A 17,734-nucleotide genomic window follows, 5' to 3' on the forward strand; every position below is an offset into this window, starting at 1 on the left:
TCGATGTAAATATTTCATTTCTACAAGAAAACCAGTCATGCCTATAAACATAATAATTACAAACTAACTTTCTCTGTTCTGATCAGAAATGGAAATATTCCATTAACCCGTTAAAATGTTTAATATTTGTGCAGAACTGACACTGCACCTAAAGTTCGTACAAATTTGCTACTTGCTATTAACATTTCAGTGCCCAGGTCTGTATTTGAGTGGTCCTGACTTAAAGGTCCAGTGCGTAAGATTTAGGTGAAAGGGACCTATTGGCATAAACTGAATATAAAATAATCCTAGTGATGTTTTCACTAGTTTGTTTCATCTAAATTGCATGAATTGTTTTCTTGCTGCACAAAGAGCTGTTCAAATGTTTATTCAAAGTTCAGTGAAGTTCCACTCAGTACGCAGAACCCTGAACTTGAAATTCAGTTGTTGTTGTCGTGAACGCCCTTTTGTCATTATCAACCTCATCACTTACATTGATGAGTCCCAGTCGGCGCGGCTACAGAGCACCAGTCACCTGTTTATTCAAAGTTTATTAATATTGAATGCATCAACCTGCACCAAATTTGCCACTGAACTTCCTTGGGAACTGAAAAATACACAGAACAAGTGTGAAGCCAATAAGATTGACGGTTCTCAAGATATGTGAGCCAAAGGCAGACAGACAGACAGAGATTTCTAGAATTATTGATGGATTATTATTATTCAAGCAAGCCAAGTAAAAGTTGATTTTCCATGGGTCTGTTTCAGATCAGGTCCAAAATGAAGACCTCTATCCACACTTTGCTCGGGGAGAGACCCTGACCCTTTTCCTACTCTAACTCATGAAGCACTTATATAATGTCCCAGCAGGGACCCAGTGAAGTCCTGTCTCATGGATGAAGCATCTTCAGACTCTGTCTCAGCGAATCAGCCTCAGACACCAAACACCTGCTGTTCCTCTTGGCAGAAGATGTGAGTTCTGCCACCACATAAGCTTCACCTGGCGGCGGACACAGGTCGTCTCAGGCTTCAGGGAGAAGTGGATGTGAGTTATGCTTTTACTTCATTAAGCGCCATTACCAGCTCACTATCTTCTATATGCTTCTCTTTCTATTTCATCTGGTATATTTACTTTCTACAACTCACTTCCCTTTATGTTACTATTTTCTCGTATCTCCATCTTCCTCACATCTAATGTGCATTCAATTCTTTGTGAGGTCTGCATCATCAGATGGAACCTTTTTACTTTTTCACACCCCACTCCCAGAGGAAGCTTACTGAATAAAACAACACAAGGCAAGTGGTAACTTGACAGTTCCCGCAGAGCCTACATCTCACTCTCCTTCAACTTGCAAACAAAGTTCTGGTTTGGTGCCTATGTTGTTTTAATTAGTTTGACTGTTATCGCCTGACACAGTATGAAGGTAGACGTGCACATGAACTTCTTGTCATCGTCCGACAGGCCTACCTCTGAGGGGAGATTTCATGGCAGCCTCCACCATGCCGACCAGCAGCTGGAGACTCTTGGGGTCTTGGGCGAGGCCGGAGGCGAATGCTGCCAGGGCGTCGGCATGACGACCCAGGTACTGCAGGGCAACCCCCTGACGAAAGTAGGCCTGCAGGAAGAAGAAAACAGGACATTAACGGCTGAAGTTGGTTTAAGCTTTCACATTAGGAAGATTGATGTTTTGATCCGTTTCTATATTATTTTGTGGTTTGTACACGGACAGCTAAAATTATTTATCATCATGGAATTGTGGTTTTTAAACAGTGCAATAATAAAACTACTGGATAAGTGGATATGTCCAGGGAGGCGGGAATGCTAAATTCAATCTGGTACAGTCCTGGAAAGTAACTAAGAAAACTTGAATAGAATAATATAGTTAAGTAAAAAAAATTCCCATTTGCAAATGACATTTTTATTTACAAAACATGGATTTATTGTTACAGATTAAAAGTAAATGACCAAAATTAGCTTCACCTTGACACACTGCTAGTTAATTTATCAATTAAAATGATTCAAATAAAACAGACAGAAGAATTTCTGTAAAATTCTGAGCTTTTCAGTAAAGGTTTGAATGATTGATTTAAAGGAGGATGTAGTAACTATACAGTGCAGTATATTCTCTCAATGATGCTTCCACCATTGATCAGTTATGAATATATTTAATATTTAATAATACCACAAAAAATACAGCTGGGAATGTCATGAATTTTGTAGCTATTCTTACACCAATGTTTTGGTGTGAATGGTCTGAGGAAAAGCAAAGTCAGGCAACACATGCAATAGTTGTTGAGATATTTCCCTGTGGATCAAAGTGGTGAACTGACTGACTGAGCAGCTCAACCTGCTTGCAGAGGATTGGAAAACATCAGGTGCTGTGAGAAGGAACATCAAGAAACCTTCTGTAGAACTTCCGTAATCGTTCAATTTTTTAGGTAGTATTGGTCAGTGGCACACACACACACACACACACATATACACACGTACCGTGAGGCACGTACACGCACAGACACACACACACACACTTCATTCGGACACCTTGTGCATTTCACAGCAAGATTAGAGACAATGAGTGATGACATCAAATTCAAGGAGGATCGAGCAAAAGATAACACACACACACACACACACACACACACACACACACACACACACACACACACACGTACACCATACGCCGACTAGACTGTAACCTAATTGTCTCGTCTACCTCTCTCTTCCCCTCCATTCCTCTCCTTTTCCTCTCCCATTTATAATCCTGCCCTCCCTCCCCCTGTTTAAACATAACCTGTCATGACAGTGAATAGATGAAGACAAAGACGAGAGGAATTAGATTACATGGCCGCTCCTGCCACTTTTTGGTCTTTGTGCCGCCCTCGTCCTCAGACAGCTTCATTGAACCGTATGGAGCCGGGGGTCACGTCTAATCTAATGCATTAGGCCTCGAGTCCCCAGTGTGCTGGTGTCAGTGCATGATGTGAACAGTGTCATTTCATTGTTGATTAACACAAAGTGGGATAAATGGTTGGTAATTACAGCTGGAGTCATATCACACAAAAAAGACTCAGAATCAGTCAAAGCTTCAATGATAATATAATAATCTAAGAGCGTTTTCAAAACCTAAACAACAAAGTGCTTAAGGCAAGGCTACAGATTAAAATCAAGACGTTATAATATCAATCTAATGAGGTGTGTCATATGATCAAATACTGAAACAATTTCCATGAGATAAGATTTAAGATAAAAGAAATAAAAAGACAGGACAAGCTCTCCAATAACAGAGTGCACATCATGTGTGGGGACGTTTTTAAGTAGTTTTAAGGTTTATTTAAAAAATGCAACAAGGAATCAAAGTAATATATAAAATCAATAACATCATACAATTCATTCTTAAAGATGAAGGGAGCTAGTTCAACTAAGAGTTAAAGAGTAAGTAAAAAAAGCAAAAGATGTGAGGAGGTGTGAGGAGATGGTTGCATACGACTTCATTTCTCCTTTTCTCTTGTGTTTTGTGATTTTTCGTTCTGATTTGCACTTCAGGGCCACCATAGAAATGAGATGTCATGCAGGTCTAACACAATTAGTAGATCAATCAGTTATGGGGTAGTGTGCGGATCCATAATAAAATATCTATATCACTGATCCCAAATGATTTTGTTGTAGGATCGATCATCATATCAACAGATCAATGCCTTAATTAAAATGTGTATTTCATTAACCACAGGGAAACAGTGGAAAGGAACCGTGCCATCATCAGGATCTAGTCAAAATGATACCAGCTTGAAAAGAACTACTTCTCCGTTCACCTGTCATTGTCATATACAAAGGCTATATATACCTATAAGCCACTGAAGATGAATGGCCGCAAATGCAGTCATGACGCTCTGCATGTGATGTTTGGGTCATCACCTGTCAACTGTCTGAGAGAAAGTCCAATTGTACTATCTCATTTTACCCTAAAAGTTCCAGAGTAACCATTTCCAGCTTTTAAATATAATATATATATATATAATTTTAATATTTACTGTTTATTTTAGTCCTCTGCGAAAGTCAAATGAATACATTTGGGTTTTTTGATTCTTGTGTCAGAGAAAAAACTGCTTCAACATGTCATTTCTGCCTTTGGAATAGCAGGGTGGGGGATTGGACCTATTTTCATTTTCTGACACTTTACAGGCTGAAATGTGGGACAGCGATTCTGTTTTAGCTCTTCATACTGACGCCAAGTGTCCACGCTGAGGAGAGAGGGAAAGCAGGCTGCCTTCTGACCCTCATCCAGGCTGGAGAGGACGGCAGCAGGACATGGCAGGGAAGAGGAGCTGGGCTGGTAGCTGGGGTGGCATATGGACACCCCACCTGTCTGTCTACCTCTGTTTAGCACGGCCCCTCAAATCTGTCACCGTCCCACTGATCTTGCTGCTGTATGGAGGATGCAGTGTTTGTCATTTAAACATTCATGTCCCATTCTTGCCTACAATTAACTTCTACCTTGATTAGAGAAGCTTCAGGGTGGATCATTTCACTCAGATGAGAATGATCATTATGTCAGAGGAGGAAACATTATAATCAAAGCATGGTGGCCATTATCTCTGCAAGACTATGTGTGTTAAGATACATCACAACATGGTACGGCTGTGTCGTGTGTGTGTGTGTGTGTGTGTGTGTGTGTGTGTGTGTGTGTGTGTGTGTGTGTGTGTGTGTGTGTGTGTGTGTGTTTGTGTTGTGTGTGTGTGTGTTTGTGTTGTGTGTAGGTGTATGTATGTCAGAGCTTTTCACCCCCACCAAGGGTGTAAACATGCCATATCCAAACAGAATGTGACAGCAGGAAGAGTCTGCCTCCTCCTGCCTCCTGCTCACACACATCCTGCCTATTAGCTCAGTCTGGCTACGCTGCCTGCTAAGCTCATATGAGGGGGGGTTCCCGTCCAGACAGTCTCACAGACTAATACATACTGTACATACCCCCCCCTCTCTGTCTGTCGGTCGCTCAGCAGTGTTCAGGGGCACCTCAGAACAGACCTTGTCAGATTAGACTCTTCACTGACTGCTGTGGTCCTCGTCTGGATCGTCTAGTCTGTCTGCAGATGTTTCACACTGAGTCCCGACTGTGCACTCTTCAACATCACCTGACAGTTCGTTGTCAGGAACACCGACGTGATCAATAGACGGGACAGGACTAATCCTGCTTGTATGTGAGTGTGTTTGTCCCTGAAGTGTGTTCCTTTATTCTGTATACCAGCATGTGTCCTTTTGTGTGTTCATATATAAGAACCCTGAGAGCTCTTGGGGATGGGCCTTTGGGGAAACTATGGAAACTAAGGACTCTATTTTAACAATCTATGCTCATTGTGTAAATGCATGGTGCAAATGCATTTCATAGTGTATCAAACTCCATTCTTTGCTGATTTAACAGAAGAAAGGAAAGATTGTCCTTAAACATAGGTATGTTTTGCAGACTATACAGACCTCAGACCAGGTGTCCACTGCCATATGGCCCAATAATGCACCAACCATAGACAGTATATGAAGATGGACACCATGACTGCTCCTCAAAAATTAAGCCAAAGCACCTGGAATAACACCCTGGTGGCTTGCTGCAGAATAAGTGATACATTTTTCCTCTGTGTTAGTGGATGGGACATCAGCCAAACTAAATCGTCAAAGTACACGTCAAATACTTCTTTCTCAAGAATGGTTTCTGTAATTTTAGGTAGTTCTTATCACACTGATCTTTGTTTCATTCTTCATGTCATGATTGACAGCTGAGACTGATTCCTTGTTGGAGTATATGTATTTGCAGAACTTCGCAACCGCAGCTCCATCACCAAATCGCTAGTTCGCAGACTCTTGCTCCAAATATGCAAGATGGCCGCGTTGGTACAATGTCCCTCACCACACCTAATTTTAAGAGCAGTGTGCCCATGATGTATTTCATTTAGCATCATATAAACCTGGGTTCAACTTTGTCTCGATTGTGCCTTTTACATGGCATACATAAAGGAAGGAAATATCGCTGCAGACTATGAACATACACCTAATGATATACAAATGTTTTTGAAATTGACAAAAAATTCACAGTAAACCATCAAGTAATTTTCATTATATCATATGGATGATTATAGGTATTTCACTCAAAACGACAGCACTAAAGTTAAAGTCATGGGATCGCCAAAAGTTGGATATTTCCAAAGTGGTGGACCAACGAGTTCCGTGTTTGAGTGGGACAGGATGAAGGAGAGAGAGTGAGACATGTAGAGAGGTGTTATATGCTGGTGTGTCAGAGGAAAGGATGCACACCAGATGAACAGATGCTTCAATTACTGCTCGTAACTCACATTAATCGAGAACAGATGGCAACACAAGTGGCGAGAGAGAGAGAGCGAGAGAGGGGCTGAGCGAGAGAGAGAGAGAGAGAGAGAGAGAGTGGATCACATAAAGCAGCAGACATGATAGAGATTGATGTCTTAGCAAATCAGAGAATCTGCCTCAAAACGCACAGATGAAACCTTCACTCTTATTTTATCTGGAGACAAAGTAGATTGGACCTTATTTTGCTTCTGACTAAACAGTTTTAACAGAGGAGGAAGGATGTGGAAGAGGGAAAGTGATTTATTAGAGGTGGAGGAGGCTGAGAATAAAGAGAGGAGCTTCCTGACAGACCCGGCAGCCTGGAGCCAGCTCTCATTTTCCTCACAGCAAACAATAAACACTAAACCGTCTTCAGATTCCTACAGTTTACAAGTGAGTAGAGCATCATGCATATCATCGTTTGTTATTGAGGAGGAGCAAGATTGAAGGTCTTTGTTAACAGAGTCTGTATTTTACATGTTTTTGAAAAAAAAATCTGTCATCCAATAAAAATCATCACGCGAAGGAACCTTCCAGACTGAGTCTAATGCGTTTTATTATTCTTTTCACACCGAAAAAATCGGTGGCCATAAAATGGTGTTGAGCAGTGAGGATGATTTTGTGCTCCTGTCACTTGATAAAAGAAAACGTTGGGTCCATCCAATCCTGAGAAGCCCAACAGGGAGAATTTCATCTCCTCAATAAGGAGCCGCGAAACTATCCCGGCCACTTCCAAGTCTATTTCAGGATGTCACTGTTCCAGTTTGATTTGCTAGCAGCACTGAAACCACACGTTAAAAATAAGAAAACTCATTTCTGTGATCCAACTGATCCTAAAGAGCTCAAACAACTCTCGAGAATGCTTTTGATAGATGTGGAAAAACGCAGCCAATCAAACCTGTTCCGAAACCTTGTCTTTTAATGACGGACGAAAGTTTCTGAGTCAGTGTGTGAGCAGGATTAACACAACGTGAGGTCGTATTTATTCTTAAACGTGGGACAATTTTCGGAAGAAAAATACAGAGTTGCAATCAAAGACTGTATATAAAGATGGACGACGTTTCTCCACTTCCTCCCACTGTCCAAAATTAAACCAAAATATCCCGAAATATTGATGTGTGTTCTAATAATTAGCTTATAATGCTTTCTATGTCCATTTATAATTCATTCAGGCTAATAGACCAGATTGAGTGCACTCAGTGAACTGAGGATGACTTAGTCAATCCAGATATACAGTGTAGAATCTTCTAAATCAAATACATATTGAATACATATCAAATACATATTAACATTTGTGTGTTTTACTTTTGTGTGACACTAACGACATATTGTTTTTTTTTTTTAAATGCTAAACTGTAAATCAGGCTCAACAGAGATACCCATAGAAATGTTCGACAAAACAATAGTGGCTTTGTGAAAGCTGGAATTTTACTGTTTACTCTTTAAGATTTACTGTTACCTAAATTCGGGGAGGAATTATTGTCTTTGCTGAGCATCAGGGATGAAGAGGCTGCTGAGGTCACATGGCCACCGCTGAGAAATGGAGGCTTCATTTTGCGAAGTCGATACCTCACTTATCCCACAGTTGGTGATATAAGGACACGCTGTGTGAGTTGTGAGCTGTGTGCCATAAACCTCGGAGAGTGAGAGCATTATTTCAGAGCCTGAGAGGGGGTGGGGGAGTCATTAAAAACAGTAATCGGCATTGTGAGGATGCCTCTTTGTAGGACTTAATGCAGTTTTATTTTTTTATCAGCGTAACGGATGATCAGACCTGGTGAATTTAAACCGGCAGACCTCTACAGCAGTGCACAGTTACTCACGGTCTGGGAATGAACAGCCCTCTCATCTCGCCGGGCGACATGATTCAAACAGGTTCTGCTAATAGACTAGTCAGCCTGTAAAGTACTGTGGCTGAGAAATAATGCTGCTGAGCAAGCACCTCCACAGAAAACTGGAAACACATCATCGAACACAAATAAGAAAAAAAACAGCAAAGGCCACTTGGTAAAAAAAAAGTATTTGAACTTGACAAACTGGGAGGTAATGGATTCCATACATCCATGTAGAGAGACATTTGGTGGCTAAAGATGTATTTAGAAGTGATACAAAAATGAATACAACTCATGCATTATGAATCCTTGTTCATATTCATTCATACTATCAGCAAATATATATATATGGACAACACATCTTAACTTCCTGCAATACCCAGCAATGGAGTTGAAATATCATGGACACTGCCAACTTGCGCATTAGGAGCCAGAGTCTCTGCAGTAATGATCAGGGGATGGAGCTGCAGTATCGAGGTCCCAACATGACTCATTATCAGCTGTCAATCATGACAGTTTCAACCTGTTTTATAACATCAAATAACTAATCAGACCCAAAGTTATCAGAACAAATAGCACTTGGACATATATCAGTGTGATGGAGTTACATAAAACTACCAAAAATGACAGTACAATGACCAATACTGCAGCCAGCCACCAGTTTTTTGGCGATGATCACTCAATGTGCAAAATTGCAAACAAATATATGGAATTAAAAATGCAGTTATAACGTAACTGTTTAAAGTAACTAACAAATATATCAGTTAGATAAATGTAGTACAGCAAAAGGCAACACACACTCACACACACACACACACACACACACACGCACACACACAAACACCAACTGTTCCCTGCTTAATCTGCATGAATATTTATCATTGCTGCACTGGGACACTAGCTAAGATGCAATAATTGAGTTGGAGTGGCCATAACCACTGTTTCCACAGGGAGCCATAAAGATGTTACACGACCAGCTGTGGGCTCTCTCGCACAGACCTGCCGAGCCAGTCTAATAGCTTCACCAGTCTGTGTGATGTAGTGTGTGTGAAACTCAGAAAATGGATACATTGCAGATACAGAGGTGTGTCCAAAGCCTTGCCTTTTACGTAACTTAAAAAGCTCATTCATCAGGTACGGAGACGAGTGTGTACGTCTCCTCTGTGTGTGCTGCGCATCTAAGTGCATCTACCATATGCAGGGTCATCAGTGATGCCCCTGGCATCATATGTTGAGGGACCGCAGAATTTATTTGGAGCCAACAGATCAGGCGTTGCCGTCTGTCTGCAGTAACCAGGCCACGGCAGCGACTGAGCGGCATTAACGAACAACACAGGCCATTAACTGTGTTCACTGGACACGTCTGGGCAGGGCGGTAGTTCTTTACAGTGGTGTTATGGGTGTTATCACATGCTGGTCCATTCCAGTAATTATATGAAACAGCTGTCAGAGTGTAACTCTAACAAAAATGGTAATGGGGACTTTACACCCTTTGCTCCCCCAGAGAGAAATACTGGTTAAAACCTAATTAAAAAGTTACAATGACGAATGTTGACTCCAGCCTGTACGAGTTGCTCATTCAACTTCGTTTTTATTGATGTAAAAATAAGAGCGCGCTGACAATCGGTAAATGATTGGTTCCCCGGTGAAACACAAGGCTATGATAAGAACGCCTAATCTAATAAAAGCAGGGTTGGCTCCTCACGCCTGTTTCCAGTCCTCATGCTAAGCACTGCTGGCAGCTTCATGTTTTCCATGAGACATGACATTGATCTTCTCATCAAACTCTCAGCATTTAAAGTGAAAATTTCCCAAAATGTGATACTACTCCTTAAAGATTTAATTCACTGAAGTTTGCGTGTTTATACCCTCGATGAGGTAGAATATAAAACACACACACACAAACTGAGACACACCGGGGTCAAAATAAGTGTCTGAAACCCACCAACACTGGATTTTGGGGGGGGGCTGCATCCAAAGGTTTCTGCGACTTTGGTCGGGTGTGTGGAGGCGAGAAGTGTTTGAACTTCTCTCTTTAGCTGTCTTTTCTTTAGTTACACAGCTTTCTCTGTCACTTTTGCTGTGTACAATTGAGTGCACAGCCAACACCTTCGAGAAGATACTCTCAAGAAATAAGGTGTTATCTTGAATTTTTTTTTCTGCCCCTTTGGTTAACATCACCGAGACGGTTTTATGGCATGCACACTCAGGCTACATCCATTCTACTACCTCTGTCCACAGAAGCATTTCGGCTCTGTATCAGATTCTTCCCCGTCCACACTACCACACCTTAAAACGCATATCACGTGACAATTAACGTACAATGGGCATGCGCGTGTTTGTGTGCACAGCAATTGCTCAAATAATAGCTTGTCCCTTATCAGCAAGAGTTTGTGAGTGTCTACCTCATCATTTCCAAACATCTCAACCTCTGCCCGTCCACAATAAAATGCAGCCCAGGAGTTTTCATCGAAAACGGGGCCAGCAGCATTTCCAAACTCAAAAGAAATTTGACTAAAATAATTAAAAAAATATATATATATATATCCCCAATTTCAATGTAACAGCGGGTTAAGGAGAACACCAAAGACAGGACTAATACTACAATAAAAAACGAACACACAACATACAACTAAAATACTAACAAATTCAAAAAAGGTCCAGCCCTTTTAAAAGCTCAAAGAAGGGGTTCTCTGTTTTAGCAACTCTAAATCTCCGGAGTAGTGTGGACACCAGGCATATCTGTAGCAGAGTCGATGCGTTGTCAAACAACAACTTAGAAGTGTGGATGTAGCCTCACTGTGCTTTAGGACACGACCCTTGCAGCCACAGCAGGAGGCCGTTTCCAAGCAAAGCAAACAAACATTGGGTAAATAGTCCGGCTTTTTCAGCTTCAGGTCCTTTTTCAGGTTGGTAGAGATGATAAGAACTAGAACCAGGGGGAAACTGGACCTAAATCTGTCTGGCGTTTAGAAGCACAACTCAAAATGGGGTAAGGGTGTTGCTTGGTCTCTGCTGGATGATAGATAATGTAGCGTGGAAAACTCACTGTGGGTTCATTCTCGATATATTCTGGTTCAGCACATGGGATCAAAGCACACCAAGTTAAATGGGATGTTGATGCAAGTGCCACTGTTGAAGTGTAAGTCACACACAGTAAAGATCCGCTTTCAATGTCCCTTTGAAATGTGATGTGTGAAGGTCAATGTAAAGGGTCATCTGACACATCCCTCTTTTCATCTTCTTTTTAAAGAGCACAGGAACTCCACTTTACAGCAGCTGTTCATACGAACACGATCCTCCGCTTCGAACCTTCACTCTCTATCAACTCCTAGTAAACACAAATGCCATCCACACAAATGCCATCCTGACAACACAAACATACCACAAGAGTTATTTTGCTCAAAACACATTTTATCAAAAAGTGTGTGTGGATAACCTGAGCGGAATGTCAGGTCGAACATTTAACCTTGGCGTACAGACTGAATTAGTCCAAACCAAGACCTCTAAATTAAAGCATTTTTGAAGCATTTTCTCTGTCGCACACATACACACACGTAATCCTAGTTAACCTCCCCACACAAGGTTTATTCCCTCGGTGACCAAAAGCAATTCCCTTTTTCTTCTCTCTCTGCTTTACTTTATCTGTAGACCCAGACCATGAGTCATTCCATCGACCCATTCATGTGTGTGTTTACACTTATCTTTGGCCATCTTTGAAACAATACATGTCTCGCCATACTACACACACACGTGTGAAACACACTCATACGGAAGCACTTACAGGACAAATATGCAGAAAGGCGAAGTGGGGAGAAGAAGAGGACAAGCGGCCTTCTGATCCTGTTAACTGCAGCACAGCACAGGGGTTTGGTTCCCTTACACTGGGTAATTAGGCTGTCACTCAACCGACGGCTGCTGCGCTTGTGTGTGTGCATGTGCTCGTGCAGCGGGTCGAGTGATCGCTTGATTGCCTCTCCGACCTTTGACCGCAAGGGAGCACATACACCTGCTGGGTAAAGGGAGTAGGGGGGGGGGGGGTTCAATGTGTCGCCAACAGAGCTGTAAAACTGAGAGACCAGGTCGCAGCAGAGAGAAAGATTAAAACAATATACTTTTATGTGACAACTATTCCGTGGCATTTACATTAAGAGAGGATCTACTGCATCAACCGTAGTTCTCCTAACATATCACCCAGGTTTATCAAAAGATTAAACCTGTTAGTTCACATGACAACCTGTGAACAGGAAGAGGGGCGCAGGACATCAGTCTCAATAAAAGTATAATGTGAACGATGGAGACGGAAAATGGCTCCGACAGGTGGTTCCGTCTTGGGTCAACCTATCCCAGGATTCATTGCACTTCCGTGACAATTCGTTTTTTAAACTGGTAATGGGTGCAGGCAAGCATCAGGCTTCAACTCGACCGAACAACTGATGGTACACATTTAAAAAAAAAAAACAGGGGGCATTAAAGGTTATAGTTCACCGAAAAATTCAAATGTATTAATTACCTACTCATCACTATGCCAATGGAGGGGTGGGTGAAGTGTTGAAACTCTAAAACACTTTTGGAGTTTCAGGGATAAACTGGGTAACTGGTGACCATTTTTTCAAACATCAGAAAACAACAGAAAAGAAATGCCTCCATACTGATCATGTTGTGTCATCCAAGTGTCCATCTGCCCCGACATTCAAATTTAACGACTATGGGCGCGTCTTCTGAAAAGTGGGGGGCCCTGAATTGGGACACAGCAACTGTGTACTGGTGGCAGCACACCAGACCTTTGTTGCAATGGTTATAATGAGAAACTTGCAGATATGGAGTTGTCATGGTTTTATTAGTAAGTAAGTAAGTAAGTTTATGTATATAGCACCTTTCGAGAGCAGAGACGTCACAAATTGCTGTACAGGGTAAAATAAGCATATACATGCATACAAATAAGAAACACAATGAGAAAACACAATTAAAACAAATAGACAATTACACAAAGGCTAGTCAAAACAAATGAGTCTAATGCTGCTTTTTGAAGGTTTCCACAGTGTCCACAGATCTTAGGACGAAAGGGAGAGAGTTCCAAAGTTTAGGAGCCACAACCGCAAAAGCACAGTCTCCCTTTGTCCTAAGTCTGGATCGGGGGACAACCAGCAAACCCTGATCAGAGGACCACTGCAGGTCTGACCCAGTGATATCCACCCACTGCTCAAGTCTCTAAACCAAGATAGTTTCCACAGTATCAAAATCTGCACTGAGATCTAACAGAACCAACACAGAACATTCTCCTGCATCGCCCTGCATCAAGATATCATTTGCGACTCAGAGAAGAGCCGTTTGTGTAGAGTGCAACCGGCGGAAACCAGACTCAAACTTATCAAGGATATAGTGTTTATCTTTTGCAGTTGTGAGCTGCTTAGCTACCACTTTCTCCAAAATTCTTGAAAGAAAAGGCAGTTTGGAGATAGGCCTGTAATTTTGGGGTAGAGAGACATAAGTATCAGTTTTTTTGATAAGAGGTTGAATAACAGCTCATTTGAATTGAGCAGGGACTGACCGCAGGACCAATTGAGTCAATGACATTTTTAGACAGAGATGTTGGTAACATATCAGGGGGACAGGAGGAGATTTTTATTTGATTTACCAAATAAGTGAGATCTTGGAGTGTTATAGGAGAAAATCTCTCCAGGATCGTAGGTTGAGAGGAGCAGGGGATTGGAGGAGAAAGTGAGGGGACAATGTTCATTCTAATGTTATTTATCATGCCCACAAAGAAATCGAGAAATTTGTTACAGTCCTTACTTGAAAAAAATCGGGACAGCCGGCATGAGGAGTCATGGTGTCAAAAAAAAATTGGGGATTACGCCGACTATTAGACACAAGATCAGAAAAGTATGTCGCTCTGGCATTCTTCACCTCATTATTGAAGGACATTAAAAGTTCATTTAAGTAAAGATAGTGGACGTGTAGTCTGGTGGCTTTCCATAGCATTCCACTCTCCTACAGTCTCTCTTAAGAGAGCGGATATTGTTATTTATCCAAAGGGCAGACTTGATCAAAGGGGCAGACCTAGTTTTAATAGAGGCAATTTTATCTAATGTTTCAGAGCAGTGTTCATTGAAGGATTGCACCAAGTAGTCAACATCTGTGTGCATATCAGAGTTAAAATGAAAAGGGTCAGAAAACTTTTCAGGAGAAAGGTGGTTAAGGATGTGATATTAATAAAACTAGAGGCAAAATTGTCAGACAAATCGTCCACATGAATGTTGAAATCACGCAATGATAATTGTGGATCGCTTAATGGTAGAGGACATGGAAATAAGTGACTTCTCCTGCGAGAGCTTCGATGCTGCACGCCACTACGTGGATCGCCCTCCGCTAGTACAAACGGGGGCGACGCAGTTTGCGGGAAACTAATCCATGGAGTGGAAGCACCATAGTCCACCATAGACGATTGATGAACAGGAGAGGTTGACGATCATACACCCGAGCAGCCAGTCCATTGTTGACAAACAGCTAGGATACAACGGGGTAGCTGGGCAGTGGCAGAGCCAAACACAGGCGCTATCATACCCGGAAGATAGGTGTATATGCTATGAGATTTTAGACACAAAAACTGCTTGGTTAGGTTTAGAAAAAGATCATGGATTGCATTATAATGAGTACGCTGTGTACGGAAGTAAACAAGGAGAAGAAGTCGGTAATAAATGTGGAGACCACAGTTTCATTTTTCTCTTGATATGCATTCAAACACAGGTTACGATACCACCCCTCAAGTTTCGCTTCTACAGTGTGAAACACCCCCAAGTACTTATGAGGTCTAAAATCGATCTGTCCCTCCTCTGACTACCTCTGTTGCAGCTGTCCTCCATGTTTTTTTTTGCAGGGTAACTCCTGCCCGTCCTTTCTCCTGCGCAGAATTATGAGGAATGTCGATCTAAAGTGACTGAATTCCAATACAGGTCACATGGTTGTTTAGACTGAGGTTGCATTTCAATAAAATCAGATCCGTATCTGATTTAGAAACACATGAAAGATGAAAAGATCAGATTCCATGTGATTTGTGCTGTTCACACTTTCATTAAACAATAAGATCTAGGTCACATATGGGAAAAAAAAACGTTGACATAAAAAGTAATGAGGGTTTTAAATCCAGGCGTGAAAACCAAAACAATGAGCTGAAAGGTGCTAAAATGGTACGTGGTCGTGAGGTAATAATTCTCCCCTTTCATGCTTCACATAGTCTTTTGATCTACTGTGAATATCAAAATTTCAATTATTCAGACAGATGATTTTGATCATATTTCTGTCATTAAAAACAAAGATATTTTGAGAGAAAATAATGATCTCAATTCTGACGATCATGATTGTCAGTTTCACGCAGCCCTGGTGCTTATTCAGTTGTTCGTGTTTCTGTGCTTTTGCACCACGGCTTCATTCTCTTCCTTCGCTTTTAAACGCCGAAGCTGAGAGCAGGGTCGACGCCCCCTCCTTCTTCCTCTCTTTGGTGCGCAGCTTTAATTAGAGCCAAATCATCCCAGGAGAGATGAACAGAGGTGGAGGACGAGCGGGGAGAGGGACGGCACATCACCGAGACCAGTGATTACACAGGGGAAGACGCCGGGCATGCAGTTTCCCACTCACACTGAATCAGGGCAAGGTGAGAACACACTCCAATGATTCCCTACAAAAGCTAATTAGACCCTCTCTCTGTTTCAAATCCAACCTTCGCCGGCTGCGATAATTCACAGAGAAGCAGCAGTTACCAAGCACTGAGAATTTACTCATTAATCTATCAACATTCCTGTTTCCAGTCACTTCCCTTGTGTCGCTATGCATGTACATATGTGCTTTCTTCAAGGGTAAATGATTCATTGACAATCCGATGTTAGTGGATGGACATTATTGCAGAAATACACTTTTATTTCCAACTGACTGTTCGATAAACACCAGTTTATGTCCAAACTATAGCTTAGCGACAGCAGGACTCAAGCCTTGGACTTCTGCACATGTTGAAGCGGAAGATAAATCAAGCAGATACTATTCTTTTTTTTATAATCTTTTTAAGAAAAAAAACCTTCTTAATTAGTTTGGGGGATTTCGGGTTACTGTATTTCCCTGTAGGTGTAGAAACCAGGTCTGGAGTTTTTTACAGAGCATAGCTACTCTGTACTGCTCAGGATTGGATATGTGGAATTTTTGACTGCAGTTAACCCAGCCTTCATTACCATAGATAGATATAAAACATCGAGCGCAGTTCAAAGGACAACATTTGTCCGAGAAGGGGAACAGGGCAAAGAGGACCTCCTCCACTGACCAGGAGTGGTCAGTTGGAGTCCCATCACCAGTGGCAGCTGGTCAATACGGGGCGCTGGGGCGCTGCCCACTCCAACATTCTGAGACAAAAAAGCCTGTATAAAAATGTAAAACAGAATTTTATTATATCATAATATTCTCTTTGTACATTTCTCCTGGTAGACTGTAAGTGCCTGTGAGCATTCAATATAAGTTGTTTTCAAATTGTGTTTGGTTAATCTCTGTCTAAATACAGAATACTTCTGGATGTAGGGCACCAGCCAAATGGATGTGAAGGGGGGTCCTGAAACTTTTTGCAACCGCAGGACCTGAGGCTGCTCTTTAATTGGTTGTTGTAGAATTTCCTCGGGACGCAGCTCTCTGCGCCCCATGCACTCCCACTTTTATTTACAGCCAATAGGTATTGATTTATGTTTTATTTATGTAATGTGATTGGTCTACCCCCGACGCAGTCTCAGGTTAGTCTGACGTCACTGAGTTACGCCCCCTGTGAGCTGACCGGTAAACATACGGCGACCTCAAATGAAGCTGTGGTAAATCCGGCAATTTCTTTACAAAAACACCCCAACAACAAATAAAGAGGATAAAGGTGCTTTGTCCGGACCGACCTTATCACCAGCCACCACTGCCCATCACAAATTGTCACTACCACCTTAAGACCAGACCTGATACTCTGGTCCAACACACAGTACTGACAGTACCGTGGGTGACGAATTGACAGTACTGTGGGAGGATAATGTTGATGTAGCGAATGAGAGGAAAAGGCTGCGGTATGCAGACATGGCATTTGAGGCAGAGCAACGTGGCTGGAAAGCAATAGTTTGCCCTGTGGAGGTCGGCTGCAGGGGTTTCATTGCAACATCCACCATCAGGTTGCTCAGAGATCTGGGTATTCACGATCTGCCTTAGAAGAGGGGGTCTTGTGACGAAACACCTAATGATGCTAAGTTACACAACTGAAGACATGTCCCTAACATCAACTGGCAGTAGGCATTAATTAGTGCAGTAGAACATACAAGGGATATTCTCCATCTTGTCCTATATGTTCTAAAATGGGACAGTGTTTAGTTTAAAAAAGGCATAGAGGTAATGATGTCTGATGCTTTCATAGTACTAACGTACAACCAGTAACCAGTCAGATTTACCTTGAAGCTCAGCGTACTCTCAAGTTCGCCCTGTATCGTTGATTACAAGGCCAAAACACTTGATGACACTAAGGGGCTAAGGGAAGTTATATCCCTAACATCTGCTGGTGGCCACT

At 41.9% G+C, this 17,734-nt stretch overlaps 1 protein-coding gene across 5 annotated transcripts in view; it reads right to left on the reverse strand.

Annotated features, from left to right (window-relative positions):
* Window positions 1–17,734, reverse strand: part of ttc28 (tetratricopeptide repeat domain 28) — a 136,803-nt gene that overhangs the window by 58,264 nt on the left and 60,805 nt on the right. For all 5 annotated transcript variants that reach the window (XM_034601325.1, XM_034601323.1, XM_034601324.1 and 2 more), the window contains one exon: window positions 1,448–1,595. In XM_034601325.1, the coding sequence (XP_034457216.1) occupies window positions 1,448–1,595 (148 nt within the window). The remainder of the gene's footprint in view (window positions 1–1,447; window positions 1,596–17,734) is intronic.

This window comes from Hippoglossus hippoglossus, chromosome 12, assembly GCF_009819705.1.
Source record: "Hippoglossus hippoglossus isolate fHipHip1 chromosome 12, fHipHip1.pri, whole genome shotgun sequence".
NCBI classification, from domain to species: Eukaryota; Metazoa; Chordata; class Actinopteri; order Pleuronectiformes; family Pleuronectidae; genus Hippoglossus; species Hippoglossus hippoglossus.